Source organism: Cygnus olor, chromosome 1 (assembly GCF_009769625.2).
Source record: "Cygnus olor isolate bCygOlo1 chromosome 1, bCygOlo1.pri.v2, whole genome shotgun sequence".
NCBI classification, from domain to species: Eukaryota; Metazoa; Chordata; class Aves; order Anseriformes; family Anatidae; genus Cygnus; species Cygnus olor.
Genome location: NC_049169.1, coordinates 205,790,038 through 205,817,201, shown reverse-complemented (window position 1 = coordinate 205,817,201; position 27,164 = coordinate 205,790,038). Strand labels below are relative to the sequence as shown.

The 27,164-nt window shown below is 44.6% G+C and overlaps 2 protein-coding genes across 6 annotated transcripts; one reads left to right on the top strand and one right to left on the bottom strand.

The window, feature by feature from the left end:
* Positions 1–452: 452 nt before the first annotated feature.
* AQP11 (aquaporin 11) lies at positions 453–16,662 on the top strand. Of its 5 annotated transcripts, none has more exons than XR_005816166.1 (4): positions 456–1,626; positions 6,775–6,891; positions 11,887–12,227; positions 12,330–16,662. XR_005816166.1 is itself a non-coding variant. In XM_040544477.1 (3 exons), the coding sequence occupies exons 1-3, from the start codon at positions 1,032–1,034 to the stop codon at positions 10,038–10,040; spliced, it is 771 nt and encodes a 256-aa protein (XP_040400411.1). In that variant the 5' UTR covers positions 453–1,031; the 3' UTR covers positions 10,041–10,164. The 5 variants fall into 5 exon arrangements, 3 of the variants coding, with proteins under 3 accessions (XP_040400411.1, XP_040400412.1, XP_040400410.1); XR_005816165.1 differs by having other exon boundaries at positions 11,887–12,542; positions 14,846–16,662; XM_040544477.1 differs by lacking the exons at positions 11,887–12,227; positions 12,330–16,662 and adding an exon at positions 9,982–10,164 and having other exon boundaries at positions 453–1,626.
* CLNS1A (chloride nucleotide-sensitive channel 1A) lies at positions 16,231–25,835 on the bottom strand. Its single transcript, XM_040544480.1, has 7 exons — positions 25,647–25,835; positions 24,040–24,176; positions 21,642–21,749; positions 20,808–20,918; positions 20,198–20,371; positions 18,891–18,975; positions 16,231–16,839 (listed from the first exon to the last, which is right to left on the bottom strand). Exons 1-6 carry the CDS (start codon positions 25,763–25,765, stop codon positions 18,908–18,910), a joined length of 717 nt encoding a protein of 238 aa, XP_040400414.1. The 5' UTR covers positions 25,766–25,835; the 3' UTR covers positions 16,231–16,839; positions 18,891–18,907.
* Positions 25,836–27,164: the final 1,329 nt, after the last annotated feature.

Here is a 27,164-nt window from a genome sequence, read left to right as displayed (position 1 = left end):
GTGACATTGGTGGTAGTGGGATGGTTGGACCAGATGATCCTGGAGGGCTTTTCCAACCTTAATGACTCTTATTCTAACACACCTGCCACACACACACCTGTGGCTCACACACAGCTCCCAAGGATATATGGAACCACATTAACCACCCCCCAACCCTGCCAGAGACCACCACCAGCCCTCAACACGCCTCCCTCAACCCTCCCCCTCCCTCCCCAACGACCACCGGACACATTTGCATTTTTATTTTTCCTTTATTACAAACACCGAGGGGGCCAAGCCTGGTCAGGAAAACTTATACAAGAGGGAGAAGCGACCAGGAGCTCGACCGAGTCCATAGCCCCCTCAGCGTCCACAGGCGCAGCCCGCGCGCGGGAACGCGCCCCGCACGCGCCCCCCTCCCATTTTGCCCTCCCCCCCCACCCCGCGCAGCCGGACTTGCCGCGCATGCGCGGTGCCGCCGCTGGCCGCGCAGCGCTCGGCTGTGGGGCGAAGGCAGCGGGCGCCGCCGCTCCTCGCCGCGCCGTGTGGAGAAGGGTTTTTTTTTAATTTATTTATTTATATTTTTTTAACCGCTTTTCGCCTCTCCGCACTCTCCCTAAACCGCGTGAGGGCTGCGAGGGGGTAATGGGCTCGATAATTTTTTCCTCGGGGGCGGTAGAGAGGGGTTTGCCCCTGCTTGTCCTCGTTGTCCCCCTGTCCCGCCTCGCCTGAGGGGGCCCCGCAGGCCCAAGGGGGGCTCGTGCCTTAGCGGCTGAGGGGTGTCCAGGGCCAGAACCCCCACCCTCAGCCTGCACCCCTTTGCCCAGCCTCATTTCAGGCCGAGGGGGAACCTGCCACCTGGCAGACTGTGGGCAGGTTGGAAAAGAAGCAGCCTCCTCCTCCCTCAGGGGCTGAGTGCTTCCATCTTCCCTCCCTTTCCCTCTTTCTTTTCTCCTCGTAGGTGGTGGTGGTGGTGGTGGTGGGGCTGGAGCGGAGCCAGCGCTTCCCTTCCGAGTCCTGCCGCCCTGTGAAACTCTCCTCTCCGTCTCGCCATGGCCATCGGTGGCATCTGGCCGTCGCTGCTGCTGATGGCAGGCATCGTGGCGGCGGTGGGATTGTGCAGGAGCCTGGTTCGCCGCCGCCTGCACGCCTACCCACGCCTCTGCTCCTTCCTCCTGGAGGCTTTCAGCACCTTCCAGGTGTGTGCGTGCACTAACGAGCTCTGCCTGCTCGGCAATGTGGAGCCCAAGCCTCACACGGCGCTCACGCTCACCTATGGTTTCACCGTCCTGCACGGCTCGACGCTGACCGGCAGCACGTGCAATCCCTGCGGCGTCTTGCAGCCCCTGTGGGGCGGTGGGACCTCGCTCAAGGCGGGTGGGCTGAAGATCGGGGCTCAGTTTGTGGCCGCCGTGCTCGCCAGAGTTTTTATGCACTTCGTCTGGAGGCTGGGGATTGCAGAGGCACATCCTGGAGCGCTCTCGCAGGGCTGCGGCAACCCCATGCAGACTACGGAGGTGCAGGCTTTCTGCGTAGAACTGCTCTTCTCGGTCGTTTTCCAGCTGACCATCCTACAAGTGGAAACTGTTAAGCCCAGCTACCGAGTCCATTTGATTGCTCTTCTCATCACCATGCTCGTTTATGCAGGTTAGTCCTTTTTTCTCCGTTACTGCAATTGAGTTGTAACTTAAAAATTGTGAGAAGCAAAAATATTTTTCTTTAAAAAGTCTCGTAGAAAAGTATTTGGTCCTACAAATGCAGAGTTCATTTGGAGTTTATATAAAGTTTGCCTGGTTAGATTCTATTGCAGGTGTGGGGTTAAGAATGAAGTGAGCTGTGCATTCAAAACAATGTTAAATCTACAAATGAATATGGTTAAGAGACACCGGAATGCTCTGAAAATATCTCAGTGAAGGATTGTTTCATAATGCAGTTTGATACAGAGTGAGAGATTTCATGCAGTGTGTGCCACAAAGTGCTCTGATTTCCGAGAGGCGTTGCGAGACAGCACGACTGCCTGCATCAGGAAGAAACCCTGATCGTGCAGACCTGCGGGATGGATGTTCTGCATTTAAATGCATAATGCATATCAGTGCAGTTTATTCTGGTTAACTGTTAATTCTGCACGTCAGAAGCAGGAAGGGATATTTGTGGAATGCATGCAGGATGATCAAATAGTGTCGCATGACTCGAAGTACTTGTGAAACCACATGGTTTAAAAAAAAAAAAAAAAGGTGTTTTTTATATCAGGGCATCTCCAGATCTCCTTGTCTCTTTAATCCCTCCCTGTTGACCTGTCCTTGCTTTTGCCTCTGGGTCACCTCTGGCCTCCCAGAGCTGGGACAGTCACCTGCACAGCCTTCCTGGGTGGCTGGGAAGGAAGAGCTGCAGAGAGGCAGCGTGAACATTTGTGCTGGCTCCTGGTGCTCCTTGTGCTCCCCAGCGAGGTGCCAGAGTTGTGTCACTTGGGGGCTGCTTAACAGGGAGCGGCTTGTCCTGGGAAGGAGCCTCTGGACTTTGGGGTGCAGGGAGTTGGGGGAGAGGTGGTCACGGAGCTCCTTGCCCCAGCTCATGCTGCGGCTTCCACCACGGAGGAAGTCATCCAGGGAACGATTTCTGAGAGGAGATCGCTGTTGTACCTGCAGGTATCCGCAGCGGTACTGAGCTCCTGTCCAAAAGGCTGAGCTGTATTATGCTCCCTAACACAGCAGGATGAAAATACTGCCAAATTTTCCGATGCGTTAATGAAAAAAGCCTCACTCATTACATTTAGCTGAAATTATAATAGCTGAAAGATTTTACTCCACAGATAATTTCAGTAATTAGCAATTTGAACCACTTTCTAAAATTAAGCTTTGAAGGCAGAGGCGAGGTGTCACTGCGTTTTAGCACACTTAGGTGTATTTGTGAACGGGTTGGTGAAAGTGTAGCCAAAGATCACGGTACCTCTCCTACAAGCCAGGAAACCTGGATTGCTGATTCTTAGCATTCCCTTGCTGCTTAGCAAATATTCCTGTAAAATAATACGTGTCACGCTGCCTTTCCCTTAGCTAGTTCATGCAGGGAATTCGTGCCCGGTGCTTCTGGCCAGGCCATCTCTTTCTAGCAGGGGAAGGCTGCCTACCAAGTCGGCTTCTTGGCGTAGACTTGGACTTGTTGTGACAATCCAGAGCAGTCAGTCTGCGTATATTTCTAGGAAATACCAAACCTGCAGTGCCCAGGCCTATTTCCCAGGCAGTTTGTGCTGTATCGTGTGCAGAACGCCCTGTGCAACCTGGATGTTTTTCTTTCCACTGTATCTGAATCTAAAATCAAGGCTATTAAAAAAAAAAAAAAAAAAAAAAAGCATTCCAGGGAGCAGATCTGGAACCTAGTTGTATCCTCTCCTCAGTGGAAGATGTACTAATTCTTTCTTGTTCGCCCTGCTCCACACTTCCTAGGGTTTGCACTCCGTGGCGTACGCTCGGGTCGCAAGGGAAGGGTGAGAATGCCATGCTGCCCCTGCAGCAGGCACAAGCCTGATAGTTACTGTGGAGGTCGAAGCCTCTTTAAGTAGCAGAGGGCGTAAGAGCCAAGATTCCTGCCCCTGAGGTATCCCACCACATGTGGGAGCAGGCTGCTGCTGTGAGCACCTTCCTGTGGTGAGGTGAGAGGCGTGGAACAGATCCTTACCATCGTGGAATGACGCATTCACCCCAGACGCGTTCCCTGCCTGTGCTGGGAGAAGTGTTGCCTTTTCCCGCTTGGAGAAGAGTGCTTTGAGCACGCAGAAGGAAAAGTGAACACCTTCCAAACTGGTCATTAGGGTAGCTGGTGTACAGGGTTTGAAGACAGGCAGATGCTTAGCGTAGCTGGGCCAGTCATTCTCAGGAAATCCTCCGCGCCTCTTCGTTAACTCTTTATGAAGAACTTGAGCGCTTCTTTAAAAGGGATGGATCTTTCTTGCTCAGCCAGCACCGAAGGGCTAGGAAGCCAGCACCAGATTTAGGGGAACTGGTAACACCCCTACTTTATCCTGCAAAAATATCAAACAGTTTAGAATATTGTGTGAATGTCGCTGTTTCAATCTTTAGTTTGAAAGATTGCGTTTTGGCTAGAAGCTCTGAAAGGTGCATTCGGTTAGAAAATAAAGTCCCTGCTAATGGTTTCTTTGCACACTGATGGTGCCTCCAGAACCTGAGTTTGTTACAGTCGTGAATGAATCAGAAATGTTAGAAAATACATCTCAAACGCAGTATATCACATTTCAGCCCATCAGTTAGCTTCTACTGTATGTTTAAAAGCTATATCCCACCAGAGGAATGATCCTAAATGATCCCTAAAAAGGGACTCTAAGGAGTATCTCATACTCGTATTAAATTTGGTTTGGATAGAATGTTAAAGTTTAGCCGTATCTCTGTGTCTTATACCCATCTAAATTTATTGATGCACATGCAGGGCTAGAAAACATTAAAATGTTTTTTTTTTTTTTTTTCCTTTTTACTGTTGACTGAGTTAGCTTGATGGGAAAAAAAGTAGGTGTTGGTAGGTCACTGTGTGTGCCCATGAAAGTTATTTAGGTAAAGCATGCAACTTACTCCAACAAATAACATCAGGTTATGTAGTAAGTCTTTTCAAAATTACAGGCTGTTCCTTTAGCATTTCTTTTACTTTTTTAGGTTAAAATATTCAGATTTTTTTTTTAATTCTGTCTTACACTGGCCAAATTTTTATAATAGCAGATACTGTACAAAAGAGAAAGAAACAAAACCTCCAGTACTGCATTCATTTTGTTTTTTCCACTAAAAATGAGAAAGAGAAGGTTATGTCTATAAATATTAAAGGAATGATTCAGAAGCTAAGGATGCAGACCATACATATGTTGGTAAAGAACATTCAGATACTTCCTTTGAGAAAATATTTATAAGGGGAAGAAAAAAATCCACTTTTTGAGAGCTTTTTATTTACAGGCAATATTACAGTGAATTGTATAAAATTGGCAAGCTCTTTCTGAGCTTAACATATGGAGGTAAAAATGACATTCATATTTTTAATTCTACATTTCTCCCTATTTTTTTCTTTTAGTAATCTTAGAAGTTAAAATTACTTTCTCAGTCGTTGTGCAGAGCACTCACTACTTCGCATTTTTAGGTTTTCATGCGTGTAGTAGCAAAGATACTACACTTCTTTTTGCCGTCAACTGTTTTATTCTTTCTAGTACACAGACTCTCTGAGGTGCAGCTTTGTGTTTCCTATCACGCTCTACCATTCTTTCACGTTTTAAATGTAGTATGCTACCGAAGGACATCTTAATCTAACAAATATTTTTAAATAAGATAGTACGAGTGCCCTTGTCCCCTGTGGTTTATATTCCAGCAGTTCCTAGTACTGAAGAAGTAGCAGTTAAAACTATATCTTATGTTTAATATCTGTTCAGAAACAGCATCTGCCTCCTGAGAGTGAAATTCTGCTCTTCAATGTGTGTTTGTGGATACAAAAGCAGGAGCTGTGAATCTGTAAACAGATTAAAGCAAAGTAAATTATGTTAGATGGCCTTCCCGGCCACAGTGGAACTTGTTCGTGTGTTAATGTGCAAAGTAAGACTTCACAGTGATTTGACAACAGCAACTCCTACTTAGAGTAAACTGAATAGGTCAGCAAAGATTAAAACCTTTCCAAGCTGTAATAGCGGTAAAAGAAATGAGGAGGAGTATATATAGAGAGAGAAATACAGAGGAGAAGGAGAAAGACCTTACTAAAACTTCTGGTAAATGATTGCTTTCATGACAAACGAGGATTAACAGCAGCATGGTGTTTGTACAAAGGGCAAGGTCAAAGCTCATGCCGGCTTACTTGGCCTAGGAAAATCACGAATAAGTTTTAAGAAACTAAATAGATACAGTTACATACCGTGATACGGGAATAAATTAATAGATAGAACAAATACGGGGCAGTTAGTAAATAATAGTACCAAATAGAGAACTTTTTAATGAGCAGTGCTTCTTCAGAAGGATTGCAACGAGGGGACCAAATCACATCAGATCTAAAAATGCTTACCTCCCAGTTCATCTGCAGGGTAATGATAACTTAGTCCCCACAATGTAATATGTTTGGATCTCATTTAGGGAATGTTGAGGCAAGTTCATTTACACCTAAAGCCGGAGGGAAGGGAAGATGTTCAGCTTCTTTAAACTTCTTTTAAGAGAATGAGAGGGGTTTGCTTTTATTTTCTTCAAATAACATAGAATGAATGTGAAGGCTTTTCCCCAGTTGTTGTCCTGAGATAACCCTAGCGTTCAATAAATCAGTGTGATAACGTTAGTGTTCTGTTCAAAAACACACAAGTCAGCTTAGCAAGAACAGCACTTGGCAGTTTTCTTGATTATCTTGCATACGTGTTACGTGAGACAAGGGGATGTAATAAAAGCTCGGTATTTGTTTGCTAACGTTTGTGTAATTTCTGCCCTAAAACCATGATGCAAGACAGATTATAGTTTTGTCAGCAGAAACATTTAACATGAGCCAAACCCGTGTCTTTACACAATATCTGTGATACAGAGATAAAGGAAGCTGTAGCCTATACTTCGGGTATTTTAAAATATATTTTAGAAAACTGTTGATAAGTTAAACATGTCATCTGTTTAAAAAAGAAAAAAGCTGTGCAGAACTGTTCATCTGTCCAAATGGTTTCTGCTGATGCATTTTATTGCAGGGTATGTGTTTCCTGCAGTGGTGTGTAGGTGTGTTTCAGTATTGCATTTAAAGTAGGTATTAAGCAAGATGGTTTAATTTCATACTGTTTACGTTTTGTTTCAGGTGGAAATCTCACAGGAGCAATATTTAACCCAGCGTTGGCTTTTTCATTACATCCAAAATGTTTCTATGACAATTTTTTGATTTATTCACTAGTCTATTGGATAGCACCATCCTTAGGTAAGTTCTTAATACTTTATATATTTAAGAAAATGTTACTTAGTACATGGTTCAAAAATCAAGAAGCAGATATTCTTTATTTGATAGTCTACTTGTCTTCTGGTTTAAATAAAATCCAGAAGATAATTAATTAAATGTGTAGAAATCATTCAGAGTCAGGGTTTCCTTCTGGAAATGCAAGCTGTGTATTTTAAACTTAGTTAATGCTTTATGTCGAGCACCTGTAACAGTCTGTTTTGTGAACCGAGCATTTAACACTGAGTTTTAAACACCAGTTTTATTCTCAAAATAATATATACTGTTTTGATCAGTTTAAAGAAACAACCACGTTAGGATTTAACTGTTTAGTTTATGTGTCATGGTCAAAGTCTAAGTACTTCTGGGATGCTTTGAGTGCTATAATGCAGCAAGAGACAGGACAGCACAATTCTAAATGGAAAATAGGGAGGGTTAACTAGTTAGTTATGAACCAACAGTTGTTTACTCTGGAACATGATCCTTTTGGGGCTGCCTGCTGTTTCAGATTTTATGCCTCGGTATTAAAATCCACCTTGAGATGTGCTGCATGTCCTTACACTGACCAAGGGCCCACTTGTAGATTACAGCAGAGTGTTAAAAAGGAGAAGAGGCTACCTGAAAGTAAACATTAGCCTGATAAAGTTCAAAGAGAAACAAATTGTGTAGCATGCAGTTTCTGTCTTGCTTTGTGACAGTATACAAGAATATGGGGATGATTAAATTAAATGTGTGTGTATATATATATAAATAATAATAATCAGGTATTAGAAAAATATGCTCAATTATTACTATTATAATATCACATCTTTTTCATCTCCATAGTGTCCAAACTTTGCAGTTCCCATTCTATGTTTTTCCCCCAGTCACTGTTGGAAACAATCTGTCCTTAGTTTAAGAATAAGGAACACACATGTGAGTAACTGGAATTTTTCTGATTTAAATTCTGGTTCATCTAGTACAAATGAAAACACTTCATGCCCTTGATTGTTTACAGTTACTCCCACCAAATCCTTAGCCTTCTGTTACATATAAAGAGGCAGTCAGCTAATCCCAAGTTCTTTCATGACTTAATCCACAACAGTGGTATTGGAAACAAGGTGAGTATGTGAAACATGTACAGGAAACAGCTCTTCGGTTATAGCAAATAACTTTTTTTTTTCCTTCTTTGTGCATTTTCTATTTGAAGTGACTTTCGGTCAGTCAAAAATGGAAAATGAATTTCAGTTAAAACTAAAAATTCTTATTTTGTTAATCTTTTTTTTTGTTAAAGTTTGTAAGTTTTGTTAAATTACACATCCAAACAGGATGACTAAATAGAGTAAGCTTGACAAAAGCATGTGCGCTGTTTCAATTAACAGCTAATGAAATGTCTTAGGTAAAGCTGATGGGCATCACCTGGTTCCTAATCAAATGTACAATATTCCTCATAATTCACGTTTAGCTTTCTGTTACTTTACCTTATTTCAGTTTGATATCCATCTTGAGATTGTCTGGGTTCTCAGTACTTGGCATTCTGAATTCGGAAACACCGCGTTCTACTTAATTAGCAAGATGCATCCTCCAGAATTGCTCTGCAGAAAGCATTCAGGTGATTTCAGCCTGAGTAAGAAAATCAACAGATGCTAATTCAAATGGAACCGTGCGTTGAAGAATTTAGGATGTGGTCGGGGAATAATGTTAAATTTCTATGAAGATTCATAAACAGCAGTTTATCACTAGTCAACATATAGACAATACATATAGAATAGATCAAACACTGTTTATATTTTACCAGAGGAAGGAACTTCAGACCAAGTAGTTGTGAAAATGTGAGTACTGGAGACAGATCACTTTTTGTGCAGTGGCATTACTGTAGCCAAACATTTCATTACAGATGTCAGGTCTGTGGATCACCTGAAGGGCAGAGTAGTCTATTGGTAACATGAATATCTCATAAAACAAGGGAACTTCATGAATACATAGACCTTGTTTTATTATAAACCAAGAATTTTAAGGTGCCTGAGGTGGACGTATAGAGGAGCTGAGGCTATCTGAAAATAGAATTGATGAACATGTGAGTGGAGATCTGCAAGTCTAACATGTAATGTTAGACATGAGAAATTTAATCTAACATGAAATGACATTTTTTCTGGCACATTTTGCAAATAATAATATAAATTCTTCCAAAAGTGGACTAAATTATGAGACGTCTAAGAAAATGACCTGCTGTGATGATAAGAAAATTCTTGTGAAAAGAACCTCTAATATATAAGCAGATGATGAGGGAAGGGATATTTTAAATGTAGTTGTAAAGACTGGTTTCAGAAGCCATGTGGCAGTAGAAATACTTCCAGACTTCCTAGAAACCCACAGAATCATAGTGATACGCTAATTTACGTCTCATTTTCCCAGCATCAGCATGGTTAAATTACTTTGTTCTTGTTTAGGGAAATTCTTTTAGGACTATTACTTAGGGTTTTTTTGTGATGTGGTGTAATAACTACCATGTGCAGAAGCGTGGACTAGCATACCATGAAACTTCAAATTGCCTGTGCCACGTATAATACGATCTCATTTATGGCCACAGCAAATACCGTGAGGACTGGGAGACTGAGGCCATTCAGTTTTAATGGATTCCCTGATCTAGCTGTAAGCCAGTTCTTAACCATCACTTTAACAGTTTTAGAAAGTACTCTGGGAACAAGAGGAAGATTGATTATCATCTTCACAAGAGGAGGAGGACGCGGAAGTTTTCTATTAGGATAAGCAAGTCTGCTAGTGTCTTACAGCCTCTTGTAATGTAATCTTGGAACTGTAGTGAAGAACTCACTTTTCAGAATGTTTTCTCTGAAGTTTCGGTGCATTAACATTAGTAACATTAAAACAGCTGATTCCTGAAGTGAATAGAAGTGTCAGCGAGTGTTTATGGCTTAGCTTAGGCAGGCCTAAATTCTTGTGAACACAGGCAGTGAGTACAGGTGGAACAAAGACAGTTTCTGTTTCACTGCCAAAGGAATTCATGTCACTTGTCCAGGCACGATCACACCATTAGTAATGACTGTGACGGAGCTAATGCTTCTCTTTCAATACCAGGGAGATGGCAGCTACGAGTGGAAGAGTTGGTGGCAATATACTGGATGTGGGAGCAGTAAAACGAGTCTCTCTTAGCTGGACAGGTGCCAGCTTATCCTGCCAAGTTACTGACGCTATGAAAGGAGACTCAATGACCGTTTGTTTGGATCGGTGTTGCCAGAAAGATTACTACTGTTCCTTAAAAGAAAATGTTTTTTTCACCATCAGGTTAGAAAGTAAATGCCACGAAAGCAGCAGATGTAAATGGAGGAGGTGAGCAAGGAACAAGGCTACAGGTGAAACTGTCACCTTTCTGCTCAGAGGAGAGGATATTCAGGTTCAGTACACTTAAGCATGGAGCTTAGTAAAGAAACAAGAATTGCAAGTCCATTTGCAGTGAAGTGATCAGCATCTCAGGGACTACGAAGACCTGGTGGGATAGCGTGCACAAGCAGAGCGCATTCCTGGACAGGGAAAGAGGGGGAGCTGTGCTCCGTGCTAAGGAGTTCCTTGGCCTTGGAGAACTCAGTAAAAAAACGGTGATACGCCTGTTGAAGAGTCGCTAGATCTTGGGAGGGGAAATAACATTGGGGTGTTTTAATGGAGGGATGTTGCAGACCTCCTGGCCAAGAGGAGGTGGCAAAGGAGGGTTTCAACAAACATTGAGCAAATGTCCTGCTCCCAGACTCTTGTCCTCCGAGGGCTTTTCACCTATTCAGACATCACCTTAGAGAGCAAAACTCTCATGCTTTGAGCAAATGCAATCCAGGAAGTTCCTAGAAAACTCTCTAATGCAAATACTAACAGGCCAATGAGTGGTCCTGCTCCCAAACAGGGAAGAACCGGTGGTGAGTGTGGCCTCTTGGGCTGTAGTCCTTACAGTAGTTCAGTGGAAGACTTAGAAGGGTAAACAGCAGAGCTGTTTGGACTTTGGACTTCAGACCAAAGTTCTGCTTAGTTAGGGAATGAGTAGGTAGAATTCCCTGGGAAGCTGCCCCAAAGGGAGAAATATCCTGTGAAAAGATGATTTTTCCCAAAAGATTGCTGCGAGCTCAGCAACATTCTGACGTGCAGGAACAATCTGTCGTGCAGTTAGACTGGGAATTTTGACAGAAAGCCTCTCCCTGAGAAAATGTAGTGATGGATGGCACGAAAAAGGCTCAATGTCTTTTTTTTTCCTCATTCTTCCCAAGCAAAGCTTGCTCCCATACCTGCGTGTAAAACAGTAAAGTTTTGGAAAGGAGGCAGTAAATAGCAAGAGAGCAAGAGTATCTTCCTTTCTGAAACAGAATATTCCATGGTTTTTTTCAAGAGGAGGAAAAAATGTCTTGATCTACTTTTTCTGTATTTAGGTGCCCTTCTTGTCAAGAACCTACAATCTCTAACTACCATTTTTTTGCTTTAGAATAACCTCTAATATTATAATGACCTTAAAAAACAAAACAGAAACCCACTATCCTAAAGCCATTTGTAATGCCTAATACCAACTGAGACACTGCTAGCCAACTCAGCCTTATCCCACCTACTGAGGAATTAAGGTTTGGTCACCATCACCTGTATGCCCTTCCTGATAGGGAAACAGGAAGGTGCACACATCGGCTTCAGCTGGCCAAACTGCTCTGTCTTTGGCTTATACGCGTCAGAAATAAAACCTTCAGTATCCAAAGAAACACTACGTTATCAGCTCGTAAGGATTACTTGTACGGTCCACTGAAGATTTCTTTGTGCAAAAGGTCGTGTTTCCAGAAAATACCAGCTGTCTCTGCCCTTTCATCAGGAAATTCCATGCTGCAGCAAATCCCGCTGATGTTACTTTACAAATACTTCAACGTAACATTTATTTTCAACTGATGATGGAGAATTGTGTCCTTCTCAAGATACATTTAAATAAATGTTTGTTGTTTTTTTTTTATTTTGTCTTTTCAGGTACAATACTTGTGGCTTTTGTATGGAAATCCTTCCTCGGATACCCTGAGACGCCAACTTCCGAATTTTAGCAGTACTACGTTAAAAAACATTTTCAAGAAAGTTAAATTACAGCCACCTGCAGAACTGAAGCTTCCAGAAAGATGCTGACATCAGCTTACACACCACCTTTCAATTGTATTTTCAGATTTCATGTTTTGGAATATTTCACTTAAAGCTTTGTATTCAAAAACTTACTTTGTAATAGCGTAACAGGATGCTGAGAATACCTGCCAACAGTTTCTGTTAAGCCATATGAATGTGAAGGACTGTTAGAACACTGAAACTTTGCCACTTTAGCCGTAAGTGCCGTTTGCTGACCTTAATTACCATGGCATATAAAACTAAGTTTAGATAAACACCCAGTCCTTTCAGGGTTAGATTTTACTGGATTCTTCCCGTAGACGGCTCCTAATGAAAATGAAGCTGAAGATTTCATTCTTACATTGATCTCAGAATACTCCTACTTGCCATACGTGTACCTCTGAGAGGAAGAGAGGCTGGCTGCTTTCTTTTCTACTCCCTAGAAGAATCACCACAGCTTTATTCTAGAGGTAACCTACACCAAAAGTAAAAATCTGTAGGACCAGCAGTGTTTTACTAATACCCAAGCGCAGGTAAGTAACCCCTCTCTTTCTTTCAGGAAGGCTTTGCCCCGTCCTCTCCGTGTAGTTTATTGAATGTTTATCTTGGTTGAGAAGAGCGTTAACGAAGTACTGTTACAATTCTGTAGACACGCAGGTAAAAGTGATTATAGAGGGGGAAAAAAACAACAACTTCATCCCAGCTTGCTGTCTTTTGCACACAGTAAAACAGACACACTACATAGGGATGGATGAGTCACGTGGGAATGTGATGCATAGTTGATTCTGTGATTTTATTTTTTTATCCTATCAGATATTTTTCTTGAAATAAACGGATTTGCAATGTAATAAGATAAAAGAGAGAAAAACATAGGAAAGCAACCTATCCAAATGGGCAAAAATATACCCATTATAGCCTTGGGTGAAGTGAAAAGCACCTGGAGGTACCAGTCCTCTCAAGTTCCCCACTGGCATGAGGTTTCTTCTTCTGGATGCTTAATTTTTATGTGACAGAATACCAGAATATATTTTTCAAATTTATGATTAAATTCAGTTTTTCACTTTATAGCTACTAGATTTGAAAGGCAAAATGGTTAACAAGTTATATAAATATTCCAGTACTAGGCCCCTCTACTCATTGTTTTTTCGTTTGTTTAAACTTTATTCCCATTGCTGACCTTCAAAGAGGAATAGGAAGAGTCAAACAAGCTTTTTGCACGCTAAAATTGTGATAGCTGCTGTTGTCACTGTCCTTTTTGCAAGACTTCGGGAAATAGTTTCATTTCCTACTTCTTGCGATAACTTTTTTTCTCATTTTAATTTTCTAAGGTATGTGTAGATTTTATTGCGAAATGAAATCACTGTTTGCACATGCTTTCCGTATAAAGGTCTTAATACGTAAGTGTGTTCAGGCAGTAAAACAAAAAACCTGCTAATACACCAAAGAGAACTAGAACTGCTGGGTTATCATCATTCAGCAGCACTCTGATCCCGGTGCGAGTAGGCTTGCTGAAGGAAACGTAGCGTGGTAAGAAGCTTCAAGGCAGGGGCTACGCCCCACCACGCTGTGTGCCAGGTAAAGTGTGATCCTTCAGCCATTTGGGTATTCAGCCGTTTATTTAGAACTCGGCCGCGGAGGGCGGCTGTAACAAGGAACAAAGCCGATGCGTGCCTGTGAACACCACATACTTGTACGTGTACTGCTTCTAAAGGAGACTTGTCGGGAAGCTGCTACCTGTCACTTCCTTGCTTTACTGCTTTTTATCCCTTTTATCCATTTTAAGGTGATCCATACATTGTGTGTGGTTTGGTTTTGTTTTTTTCCCCCGGGGCTTGCGTTTCCTGGTATACTCATGCCCAGTTTTTAGCCTCATTTCTTATGGAAATGAACCTTACCTAATGAATTAATCTGCACGGTCTCCTCTGAGCCTGTAAGGCCCCGAGGGTAAAGGTCTCAAACCTCAGAAAGAATAAAGATAAAAGGGAAAAGAGAAAGCAGAGAAACACCTACGGGAAGCCCAGTGTTGTTAGGTTAGAGACCCTACTTCCACATCATTTTTGAAGGACTGCAATCAAAGTCCATAAAGCACAGAGACCAGCTCTGATTTCTGTATCTATGTTATTTATTTTGGCATAGCATACACCTTAAAAGTTACATTTGCTATGTAACTGGGTAATTAATAAGCTGTCACTCAATTTCTAGTCACTGGATTTTTTTTAAGTCACTGCTAAAAAACAAACAAGCCTTAAATTCCCTTAAGGGAAAACAAAAGCAAAGAAAAAAGGATAAAGAATAGGAATTGAAAACTTTAACTTTTTTTTTTAGTAGTACAGACAAAATATTTTTACGTTCAAAGTAATTAATGTTTATGAAAGGTTTCCCAGAACACTTACAAATAGCTTGAATGCAAACTTTCATTAAGGATAAAACTTGCAAGTCCACACTGGACAGCGCTTAATGTTACTTAGGGCTCATCCAGATTTGCTTCCACCTGACCAAAGTTGATCTTGCTCCATCGCTTGACTAGAAGCACTGTAAAGTAGCTGATCTTGGAGCCCTGCATCAACACAAATTTTCACTTCTAGAGCTTCCTAGTGCTCGGACATGAGGCAGTGCTGAGCACAACGCTGCGGCCACCCTGCAAGTTAACGCTGCTTGTCTGCTGTGATAGCTAACAGGTAGTCTGCAGTTTGGTGTGAAAAACAATAGAAAGAGCACACTTCAGCAATTAAGAGTTACACCAAAACAAATACTAACAATAACAAAAATCAGTCTCTTTTAGGCACAAATGGTAATTTGAGATTTTATGAGCGCTCCTTCTTTGGTTTCTATGAAGGAACTAGTAAAGCAGTATGATTAGGAAAATGCAAGGCCTACCTGCTGCTACCTTTTTACCTCCACCACAGAAAGACTTAATTCAAGAGCTAAATTAATGTTGGTAGGTCACAGTCAACGCTTTTTCTTCTCTGCAGCTCAATCAGCTGTTTGGCTTCATTGCTTTAATCCTCTTAGCTCAGCTTTGGGAGGCTCAGCAACAAACAGAAACCTAAGTGTTAACATCACAGAACTTGAATTCTCCTTTCAGGTCAAAGCGAAATAGCGGTTGGTAGCTGGCATTCCTGCTGCTGCTGCTGCCCCCGTGTGCCTCTGTAGCCAAAAGGACAGAGTACAGCACGTTGCGTGGAACAGTCAGTAAATGCTGATGGCTTTAGAGCACTGCTACCAGAGCACCACTGTTGACTTTTTCCTCAGCCAACATTTCTTTCTTGGACCTTGTAGTCTATAGCGCTGAACTGCTCACTGACAGCAGTTCAAGGTATTTTATTAGTTCACTGTTGTAACACACTACTAGGTTATTAAAATCTACACAACTTTTTTTTTTTCATATAAAAGACTAGGAGTAACTGCAAAAAGCCTGCCGAAATTTATATTGTTAAACAGAAATCTGACAACATCCATGTTCTGCTGGTCTGCATGCAGGCTGTGCAATACAGGAATGTAAGAATATTCATAATTCAAAGTATTAAATTATATTCTTTTGCATATTGTTACTGTGGATAAAGATGTGCTCTGAATTTCAAAGCTGACTACAGAGTTTCTTAAAGAATTCCTGCATAACATGCTAAATAATTCAGCAATGTCAACAGCTCACTATACTGCTAAATCATGGCTAATTTGACTGACATTTCTAACAAACGTTCCACAAAGAGCGGTTATAATTTTCACATGCCTTGAAACCAAACCACATCCCAACAGGCTAGGCAGGATGGGACCACTCGGTACTACTCCAGGAGTGCAGGACTGGTAAAGAAAAGTGTTTATACACCAAGTTAATCACATTGCAAAATCTCAAATGTCAGCTTCAAATCAAAGTGGAGAAAGTTTAGTAACAGACTTCTGTTTGAGTATTGGGAATAAAAATAATTCAAGTTTGCTAGCGTTGCCCCGTGGCAAAAACATCACAAAGCAGTAGAAGGGCCAGCAGGACCAATTCTTAGTGATCTAAATTTAGGTTCCTAAATCTGGGCTGTGTCACAGAGGACTCCTGTCCTACAGAGGCACTTTGCAAATATTCTGGCCTTTCATTCTCACCTGTAGGTAAACGATGAAAATAGCTTCACTTTTATTATTATAATAGTGCTCAAAACTCGAGGGATGTTGGTTCAGAGCTCCCAGCAGTTTGTCGAGGTAAAGGACCGAGAACTGCAACACACAGTTGGCTGTGAGATACAAAAATCTTAGTTTATTTAACAGTGCTGTTAACATTTAATACAAAGACACAAACCAGTTCTCATTTTCAGGACTTTACAGATTGTATTCCATCTCTACCACCCAAACTTTGCTCCCAGACAAATGGAAGGGACAACAGTGAACTGATACCAGTTACTTGAGGGGCATTAAGTTGAGCTCTGCTTTTCATCCATGTCTGACCTTAATTTTCTTTCAGCTGAGCTCTGTAACATTTCCATTCCGCTCCACTACTCAATGAACAGGTACAAAAATATGGGAAGTTCTAGGACAATCTAAAACTCTGTTCTACTTACAGTTGTATTTCTGCAGTCCTAGAACTCCTACAAAGGCTTCTTTGAAATCACCCCCGACAAGCCCCATTTATGTTAGACGGGAGAGGTTTTTTTACTTGTGTGGTTTTTTTTTAAATAACCCCATAGTGGTCACAAATGTCAACCCCTTTTTTTTTTTTAAACATCTATAAAAGCATTTATAGACCGAGATGTCTAAGCATAGGTCATTAAAAGAAAGGTTAACTCCCGACAGTCACTGCAATGCCTTCAGTTTTACAGCTTATTCTGGAAGTGCCACAAGAAGAATCTGAAAGATACAAGACACCACGTTTACATCAGCAGCATTACAAGAAACGATTCTTAATCTTTATAGTAGCTACCCAGAGGACAGCGCTTTATTTCAGACGCGCTAATTTTCAGGAGGATTGAGCACCTTTGCCCGTGACAGACCCAAACTCAGGCCAGCTAAGGGCAGCACGCACGGACAGGCAGCTGCATCCCTGTGCCAGGGCACCACGTCACACCGCCACACACCACTTGGGTCAGAACATTGCAGCCCCGCGATGCGAGGGACAAAACGCCACGCGTCACGAGACCAGTGGAAACGTCCCACCCCAACCACCAGCGAGTCTTCCAGGAGCTTCAGTGGGAAGCTGCCACATCGCATTTGGGTAACGAGCAGTGACGTGCGACACGAGCAGCCCACAAGGGCACTGCTTCAGAGGCAGGGAGCGCAGTGCTCTCTAAGCATCGATTGTTTTTGCTGTTCAGAAAGCCGAAAGGACTGAGCTGCTCTGAGAGGATAACAGCCAGCTCCCTCCTTGCCCGTATTTTGATGGCGCAGAGCCTTTGATGGTGCAGAACCAAGCTGTCTTTGTGCTCACGCTTGTTAGCGGGGCGATGAACACCGACCTCCACGAGCCGTTCTTACAACATCACACTTTTAGTTCTTGCTGTGGGTTTTTCGAGATTCCTTAAATTACACCAACAGCGCAAGGCCAGTAGTTACTTTTACCAAACCCATCAGCTCCTGACCTGCAGCAGCCTCGGTGCAACACTTGCCGTGACACCTGCAGATCACCTGATCCACCCTAATGAGGATCAGCTCGTTAGCTGTGACCAGCACCAGCTTAGCAGCAAGCAAAAGAATGCCCTGCGCAATCACCGGCTTTGCACAGAGCAAGGTGCAGGAAGAATCCCACCAACCAAAGCTTTTTGTGACAGAACGTGTTATTCGCTTTGCCAGAAGATCAACCAACGCCACTTCCACCAGCATTTCAGGTTCCTTACAGAGCTGCTACCAGCCAGCAACTCTCCTGAATCCTGCTAAGTTCAAACCAGGACAACAAGCCCTCAAATTTGAATTTTTAACAGCTGGCTGTTAAAAATGGCTGCTTTACTTTTATCTTCATAAAACCATGGGCAGAAATCTTGGAGACAAAGCCATCAGAGTTAAGCTTTCCATTCAGTATCCGAGAGTCACCGCATCTAGAGCTGAAGAGTTTCCTTCGTTTTAAAATGTGTACAGGGCCACCAGTACCTCGACTTTATTTGCAAGGGCTCTGACAGCACAGAACAAACACTAATTCAGGACCAACGGCAGTGGCTGGGATCGGTAAGCACGTACTCGGAGAATTTCAGAACTGCAGGAGTTCAGGAACAAATGAAAAGAAGCAGTGGGGAAGGAGAGCAGATACACGCCATCTTTCCACCACAGCCTTTCTCAGGGACCACAGCCCCTTCCTCAGCGACGCTATAATCTCCCTCTGACTACTTCTGACCCATTTTCACTCTTTTTGTTCATCTTTCTTCTTATTTATGCCCTTTCCTTCCTCCCCGCCCCAGCTTTTGGCTGTCTGCCCCACAACTTCGTTCTCTGGCATTCAAGTGGAGCAGTTCTGTGCTCGCTTCAACCCAGGAGCTGGCAGTCTGACTTCTGAGCGAGGCAGGCACTGCTGAAAAGTGGAAGAAGCGCAGCCGTGGCGGCGCTGTGCAGCTCCACGGACACAGGCCCAGGATAAACCTTGTCCTCTCCCACCCAGCCGGCAAGGAAATGCTGACATCTTGGGGTGGCAATGATGGCAGCGAAGCAGTGCAGGGTGGTCGGCGAGTGGGCACGCTGGCACGGGCCGACCCATCCTGCAGGCAGACGTACCCACGTGGGGTGATGTGGGGCACTTTTGGACACCTCCAAGACAGATAACTGAAAACTTCCCACACTTTCAACAACCACAGCTATCTTTTCCTTCTCTCAACTGCCGTCATTCTGATACCACAAAACATTTCCCGTAGGAGCTCTGCGACCGTTTGCATTACACACGTTAGAGGTGGAAGGTCTCAGAAGACACGAGAACTTACAGCAGCACGCGTCCTCCTCAGTGATCAACTTCTGCATCTTCAAACTGCCCCGCGACTACTGGTGCTATGTCCACCTCCATCCCATCTGCAAAAAACAAGTCAGTGCCACTCAACGCTGCAGGCTTGCAAGGGGACGTTACCCTACGAAAGAGAGCGAGTGCCCTCTGCTGACAAGAGATCACCAGAGCAGAAAACGCCTTGGCTGAACTTCTAAGAAACACTGACGTGCTCATAATTCTGTGTTTTTTTTCCAGCTGCATCAGCCGGTCCCTGAAAGACATCCCCACATCTCACTCTGTCTTATTAAAGGACTTAAATACCAGATTTTAAATACTCTCTTTTTTTTTTTTTTTTATGAAGTTTTGGTGTAACAAATGGTGATTCCTTTTAATAGCTTTAGTTAGGCTCAAATGGAAAGAAGCCAGATCCTGTTCTCAAACAGCTCTCAGCAATCAAGTTGAGGAAGGGAGCAGCTGCCCCGCGCTGCAACGTCAAAGAGCAGCAACTCTGAAACTGAGCAGCCCTGGGGACTTCAATAAGGGCAGGAAACCAAGGAGCCGTACCAGAGCAAATAAGATCAGGATGGCTAATAAAGCTGATGAAGATGGCTCTGAGACATTTGACATACTTGCTGTCCCATTTTTTCCAATTTTCAAGATGTTGGGGTTCAGAAACCAGATAATTTTCTAATGAAGGGCACTGCACAAACACAAGCATACCACCTAAAGTTATCTTTATATAAAATTTAGTCACAAAGTCGTGGAGCAAAAAGAACCTACAAATGACTGACAAAGGAAATAAGATTTAAAAAAATCATCCACACGAATCAGAAAAAAATATTATTGTTCTTTTAGCTATTTTAGGCAAGGGGATAGCTAGAAATCCACATGAGCTATATCATTTTCAAAAAAGAATCCTTTAAAAGATTTCAGGCCATTCTAAAACACTGAGATTTATATAAAATAAATTTAAAACTTCATTACTCAGGTGAAAGCAGCATGAAATAAGGGAAAATTTAGAAACCTTTCCATCAAAAAGAAATATTACTCCTTAAATACACACTTAAACAATTAGCAGCATTCAGAAATAGCATCCTTCAAAAAGCTGACTTAGAAAAGCAGGTAGGGTGTTGGTTTTTTTGTTTGTTTTAAATCTGTTGCACTGTATTCCCAAGATCCCAAATCCATACTGAACCCTGCAAACCGAATTATTAGCCTGCAGTGTGCGGTACTGCTCAGCCCTGGTGTTTAGGGACAAGGCAGGCTGCAGAGCCACTGCATTCAGAGGAAGAGCAAAGAGCGTCTTACCTTCAAACTCCCGTATCGAGTCCTCCGTCCTCACCCCAGCCATGTTGTACTGGCTGCTGACAGACTGGGCCAGCATGCCCTCCAGCCTCTCCAGGGTGGCCTGGCCCTCTGCGGTTAAATGCGACAGCCCTTCTTCGTACGTGTAGAAGGTCGGGATGTCGCCTTGCTCCAGCTCTGCAAGACACCGTTACCTTTATCAGAACCAAGCCTGGGTCAAGCAGGACAACAGCTAGGCCAGGAGTTCATCTGTGAGTCTGAGCAAAGCTGCTCACACCAGTAGCAGAAGATATTCGGTGACACGAGCTGGCCGCGGCACGGGCACTGAACTGCTGCTGGTACCTTCCCTGGGAACTTGAAAGGCTGCTACCTATATATGGGCTTATGAAAATGAGAACATCATTTTTGCTGAATTCCAGTGATTTGCCACAGCTATATTAGAGATTTTTCTGTAGATTTCCGAATTTTTACATTGTGCCTGTGGCAGAAAGATTGTTTAGGCGAGTTGAGCAATAAAGAAGGAAAACATCAAGAGATCAAAACATTCTCACAACAAATACCACGAGAAGTTCCACATGTCCCAGGTATTCCGAGAGGAACAACTCTTACGAACCGTGTGCCTCAACGTCGTACTCCTCCCCTTCGTAATCGTTGTCCGAATCCTCATCTTCTGGGTCGGGGTGCAGAGCCTGGCATTCGCACATCGCTGAGAACATGGCTTCCACTGGGGAAAGAGAAAAGAACTGCCCTGTGGGCACGTGGCCGAACGAAGGATGCTGACAGTTCCCCTCCAGTTGGCTGCCGTGAAAAAAAACCTCCTTTGTTTCTCCACCCAGACCCCAAAAGAAGCAAGTAGTCCTGGACTGAGGGATCAGAGGGACTGAGAGTATTCCTTTACCAAAACCCACTGAGTTCGTACTTAATATCATCCAACAAGCAGCCAGGCTAGGAAGAAATCAGATTTCCTGGACCCAGCCAAGTGCTTTATCCTCTGAACAGCGCTCCTCCTTTATTTCACTGATGATAAAGGTTAGAGAGAGGCTTATCTCTGGACAACCCCATCTGTGGTTACCACCTCATGTACTAGATCCTGCAAGGAACCCTAAGGTTCTTAAAGCTTGGATACAACGGCAAGCTCTGCACAAAACAAATACGTACACGGCTGCAGAGAACCGGTAAGATTCTTTGTGTCATGTTTATACTCAACAGTCTCAGTTATGAAGCACTGGAATTCTCCCTGCTGCTCAAAATACTCCAGCTTCGAGCAAGTTAAAACACTTTGCTTTGCTCCTCTCAGCAGACAGAAATGGAGCAATTAGACCAGGACGCTGCAGAACCACATCATTTATCTCTCTGTACCTCGACATCTTTCACTTACAGCCAGCACTACAGCTTCAGCCCAGCAATCGGGCCTCAAAGTTAACACACGATTTCCCTCTTCACTTACAGGCCGATTTGTCGCTCGGTACAAATCTGAATTCCGCAATTGGTTCAACATCATCGTCGCTGTCTTCCTCCTCTCCTTCGGCCATGGGAGCCTCTTTCGTCTCCTCGTCTTTAGAGGAAGTCAGATGTTAGAGAAGCATGTTTATGTTGTCCAGAAGAGTCGGGTTTATTCTTTATAAAGAATAAAACCGGAAACCTGGACACAACCCACGAAAGGCACAAAAAACACACTCCCACCCGCACTGCAGACACCCAAGGTCCTCTCACAGCACCTCGACAGCATTCACAGTGCACACACAGACTTGATTTATGGTTCCAGGATTCTAGATTTCCCTCTCTTGAGTTCTCCTGAAGTACCTGAACGCATACCTGATCACTGCTAAAGCAGCTCTACTCAAAACCACAATTCACAATCATTATCACTTACCTGTGCAAAGCTATCTAGCTATATCTAAACAAATCTTTATATACCTGTATCTAGATATCTTTAAGATACAGGTTATATATATTTTTTTTAAATCACAGATGAATTTTATGGATAATAATCCTTATGGATAATAATCCTTTTATGGATAATAATCCTTAAAGCTTCCAGTTTGGCCCCTCCCAGGGTCTGACATTTCCAGAAGCACCCAACTTCTCGTGTTCTTAGCAAGCCAGCGAGGTGGTGAGTAAAAAATATGCTCAGAGCATACAGTCAACTGCAAGTAAAACCTCGCTTCCTGACCTCTGTGCCCCAAGTACTTGAATAATTAAGCAACAAGGTGGTGTTCTGATTTCTGTACGTATAAAATCCACGCAGAGGATGGCTACAGTTCATCGCTTCGTGGCTGGGGTCACTGAATGACAGCTTCAAAACTGCTTTCTCCAGAAAAAGGAGAATACAGTGAGGCTGTTCCACAAAGAGTGGCTTTTCTCACACACAAAATTGGCAATGCCAAGCACATTGAGAAGCCAAGAAGCTGCCAGCCTGTACCCCAAAAATAAAGCACCCAGGGAAGCTCCCCAGTCCTCGTCCAACTGACATCCACAGGCTCAGCTCGCTGCTGCTCCGTCCAGCGCTTTGTTTTCAGGGAAGCCAACCCCCGACTGCCTTTTTCTACAAACAGCATGAGGACAAGACATATAAACACAGGGCACAGCAAAAACTTTCAGAGGAAGAACAAAATGTACCCTGCCCAGCTACGAAATCGAGACTCCTGCAGCTAACGAAGTGGAGAGGTTTGGATTTAACTCAGCAGCTAAAAATTACAGGGCAGGGAGAGATTTGAAAACTAAATGTTTGGGTTTCTCCTAGATGGAGACTTACTGTAGCCAGAATTCACACAGTTAAAAAAATAAGAAAAAAATATATATATATTAATAATGAAAAAAAATCAATCTAGTAAGGATTTATAGACAAGAACTATCACAGGAGAAGTTTCAAATTTTCAAATGCTTATCTAAGTGAATTAAAAGTTGGAAGTGACATCTTTCTTCACACTAGGCACAGTTCACTTCAGAGTACCCATACAATTAGAAGAGAGGAAGAAGAATATTAGTTGTAATCTTTGGAATAATAGACTGTCAGAGAACATTAGCAGCACGACAGAAGGAAATAAGAAGTATTAATAGCGTAAAAACAGTTCTGGCTCCTGAGATTCCTGACAGTACTTCCAGCATATGGATTAGTTAAAAAAAAATTAAAGGCCTGCTTCTAACCTTTAACTACAACAGCCAGTTGTAAAAGGAGGCCTGCTGAAGACTGAATGCTTGTTACCTTCCAACTGACGTGGTGGAGTTTATGATGCACTTAATAAAGACATTAAAGTGTCCACCAGAATAAAAGATTTGAAATATCAAAAATAGAGAATACCCTCAAGCACACAAAGAAATCAAAAGCTTGTTTTCTACAGGTAAAGAGCACGATTGGCCAAAAGGTTCATTTTTTTGGAAATGTACAAAGATCCATCAAGCTCAGTAACACGAGCTATGGTCTTTTTGTTTTTTAAGGGCAAATCAGGATGAAAGCTTCCAGGCTGATGGGAAGCAGCAGGAATTCATGAAACCCGGAGAGGGAAGCAACGGTGGCAGAAATTCACTAAGGCAAAAATGATGTGTAAGCACTGGAATCACAGTGAGACAGCAGCCAAACAAAATTGTTTAAAATAAGTGTGAGAGAGCAGAGAACCAGGCTGCAGTGGCCACATGCCGAGATACAGAAGAATATAAACTGATTGTACGCAATGAGAAAACTTTCCTTTAAAACAATTATCCTTTAGGGAAACAAAAAGGAAAATAGAAAATACCACTTGAATGAAGCAAAAATAAATTAAATTTGTTTTAAAACCCGGATGTCTCCCTTCTGGAGGATGGGATGGCACCGTTCAGAGCGGGCAGGAACCCTGCGTTGGGCGCACCTTCAAAGCTGGCGTTGACCATGACGTACAAGTGCTCCCACGGGAAGGCGCTCAGGTCCCTGGAGATGGCGTGCAGGCTTATGTTGGGGTAGTCCAAGGAGAACCCGACGCCGGAGTTTTCCACCCAAGACAGACGGCTGAAAAAGGGGAAAAAAAAAAAAAAAAAAGGAAGTTAGAAAGCGATAGAGGAATCAAAGGTACCTGAGTCATGCCTGCAGAGAAGCAAAGTGACACCAAAGTAATTGAGAGATCCCACAGCGTAACGGGCTGCTCAAGGTATGAAACGCTTTGGTTTTTTTTGGGGTAGAGAACACTCCTTTTGTGGAGCCAGGAGCTGACTCAGTGGTCCCCGTGGGCCTCTTCCGCCTCAGGGATTTTAGGATAGCGTGAGAGCGAACAGAAGTACGGAGCAGCAGAAAGTGAGGCAATAAAACCAATGAGAAGGCCACAGAAGGCTCCTGGTGTCAGGAAACCAGGCGGAAAGCAAGAGCTGGTAAAGTGGGGGCAAGGAATTCCCCCACACACCTCGATGGGGCAGCTTTCCACGCTCTGACAAGGCAGCACGCGCACCCAAAGGCTCTGTGCTCCGGGCTCTGGTTCTGCCCCTGCGTGGCGCTCCTGCAAGTGCTGGCATTTTAGGACGCTGGTGAAAGCTTCGCGCTGTGCCCCAGACATGGGAGCTGGCTGGGGGACTCGCAGGCGCCTCACACAACGTTTTGAGATCCAGTTCGGAGGAAACTCGGTGTTATAAGCGCTGAGGGCAACTGCTGTGCGAACGGAAGGCCTTCTGTCTGCGGCCAAGCAGCTGAGCACAGCAGTAACTGGAATTCCGGGGAGGTTCCTCTCCTGGAGGAATGCAACGGCACCAAGTGCTGGTGGCTTCAGAGCCCTTCCAGCAGGGGTGGTTCGGAGTCAAAGTCAGCAGGCAGCTCACTGCTTGGTGCGAGTTCTAGGTCACAACTTTGTTCTAACGCCACTTTCCTGCTGCAGGAATATCGTGTATTGAGAGTGCTTTTCAACAAGCACAGGAAACCCGAAAATTCGTTAACAACAGCTGGCTTCTTGAAATGTATGAATCAGGGGGAGTTTAATAATAATTATAAAGAGGTTAGAGAACATGGAATCATTAAGGTTGGAAAAGCCCTCCAGGATCATCTGGTCCAACCATCCCCCTACCACCAATGTCACCCACCAAACCATGTCCCCAAGCACCACGTCCAACCTTGTCTTGAACACCCCCAGGGACGGGGACTCCACCACCTCCCTGGGCAACCCGTCCCAATGCCTGACCGCTCTTGCTGAGAAGAAATGTCTCCTCATTTCCAACCTGAACCTCCCCTGGCACAACTTGAGGCCGTTCCCTCTGGTCCTATCACTGGTTACCTGTGAGAAGAGGCCGACCCCCAGCTCCCCACCCCTTCCTTTCAGGCAGTTGCAGAGAGCAATAAGGTCTGCCCTGAGCCTCCTCTTCCCCAGCCCAAACCCCCCCAGTTCCCTCAGCCGCTCCTCACAGGACTCGTGTCCCAGGGATCACGTTTCGCAGCAGGTTAAATAACGCGTGCCCCGTACCAACACGCAAATACCCCCCCCCCAAGGTCCCCGCGCACCTCTCGGCGATGTACAGGGTGCCGGCTCCCAGGGAGCGCCCCGCCAGCAGCGCCTCGGTGTCGGGCTGCCGGTGCCGGACGCCCTGAGCGGGCGGCGGGAGCCGCTTGAGGAGCGCCATGGCGCCGCCGCCGCCTCCTCCCTCAGCCGCCTGCGGAAGCGGAAGGCGCGGCGCTGCCGGGCGCTGCCGGGCCCCTCTGGGCGCGACTCGATGGTGCGGGAGGGAGCGGCGCCGCCGCCATCTTGGAGCCGGTCCCGCCTTCCCTGAGGGGAGCGGGGCCGCCCCTCAGCGCCCGCGTGGGGGCGAAGCGGTGTGGGACCGTGCCAGGCACCATGGCAATCACCATGGCACCATGGTACCATGTCAGTCACCATGTCACCATGTTAGTCATCATGGCACCATGTCGGTCATCATGGCACCGTGTCAATCACCATGTCACCATGTCACCATGTCAGCCACCATGGCACTGTGTCACCGTGGCACCGTCTCAGTCACTATGGCACCATCTCAGTCACCGTGTCACTGTGTCAATCACCATGTCACCGTGTCACCATGTCAGCCACCATGGCACCATGGCACCACGTCAATCACCGTGTCACCGTGTCAGCCACCATGGCACCATGGTACCATCTCAGTCACCATGTCACCGTGTCAATCACTGTGTCACCATGTCAACGTGTCACCATGTCAGCCACCATCGCACCATGGCACCGTGTCAGCCACCATGGCACCATGTCACAGTGTCAGCATGTCAATCACCGTGTCACTGTGTCACCGTGTCAACCACCATGTCACCATGTCAGTCACCATGGCACCATCTCAGTCATCATGTCACCATGTCAATCACCATGTCACCGTGTCAGCCACCATGGCACCATGGCACCGTGTCACCATGTCACCGTGTCACTGTGTCGGTCACCATGTCACCATCTCAGTCACCATGTCACTGTAGAACTGTGTCATCATGGCACCCCAACATGGCGCTGAGGTGGTCTCCAATTCACGTCGGGAATGATTTGGGCCATGGGCCTCTGTTGGGCCGCTAACAAAGGCAAAAATAAATCAACAGAGCTGCTTCTCAGCAGCCATCCCCGCATGCTCTAAGGGGAATTTCGGAGCGTGGCTGGCACTGCAGTGTCTGAGAGAGGCACATGAAGAAGAAAATGAAAGGGCCAAGTACCTGAGCTGCAGGAATGGTGTCACACCAACCTTCCCTCAGCTGGGTTGTGGTGTGGGTGCAGGGCTGTGCTCAGGAGCCACCACAGGGCCACAGCCCTTGGCAGTGTGTTTTCTGGGGTGCCTGGGGTGTTCAGGGCCGTTCCCCCTGCTTCTTCCCCTGGATTCACGCTGCTTCTGCAGAAAGCTGCCTTTATGGCTTTTGCTATTGCAGCAAAAAGCAGGGCTCACACCAGGGCAGGGTGAGTAAATAAGCAGAGTGGCTGGAAAGCCGTGCAAAGGATCTGGGGGTGCTGATGGACGCTCACCTGAACATGAGCCGGCAGTGTGCCCAGGTGGCCAA

Excerpts from the sequence above, each read along its gene's own strand:
- AQP11 (XM_040544476.1), top strand. The coding sequence starts at position 1,032 with ATGGCCATCGGTGGCATCTGGCCGTCGCTGCTGCTGATGGCAGGCATC. Across the intron at positions 1,627-6,774 it reads CACCATGCTCGTTTATGCAG|GTGGAAATCTCACAGGAGCA; the intron begins GTTAGTCCTTTT and ends GTTTTGTTTCAG. Across the intron at positions 6,892-11,886 it reads TTGGATAGCACCATCCTTAG|GTACAATACTTGTGGCTTTT; the intron begins GTAAGTTCTTAA and ends TTGTCTTTTCAG.
- CLNS1A (XM_040544480.1), bottom strand. The coding sequence starts at position 25,765 with ATGGCGCTCCTCAAGCGGCTCCCGCCGCCCGCTCAGGGCGTCCGGCAC. Across the intron at positions 21,750-24,039 it reads GGTCAACGCCAGCTTTGAAG|ACGAGGAGACGAAAGAGGCT; the intron begins GTGCGCCCAACG and ends CTTCCTCTAAAG. Across the intron at positions 20,372-20,807 it reads GTACGACGTTGAGGCACACG|AGCTGGAGCAAGGCGACATC; the intron begins GTTCGTAAGAGT and ends GGTGTCTTGCAG.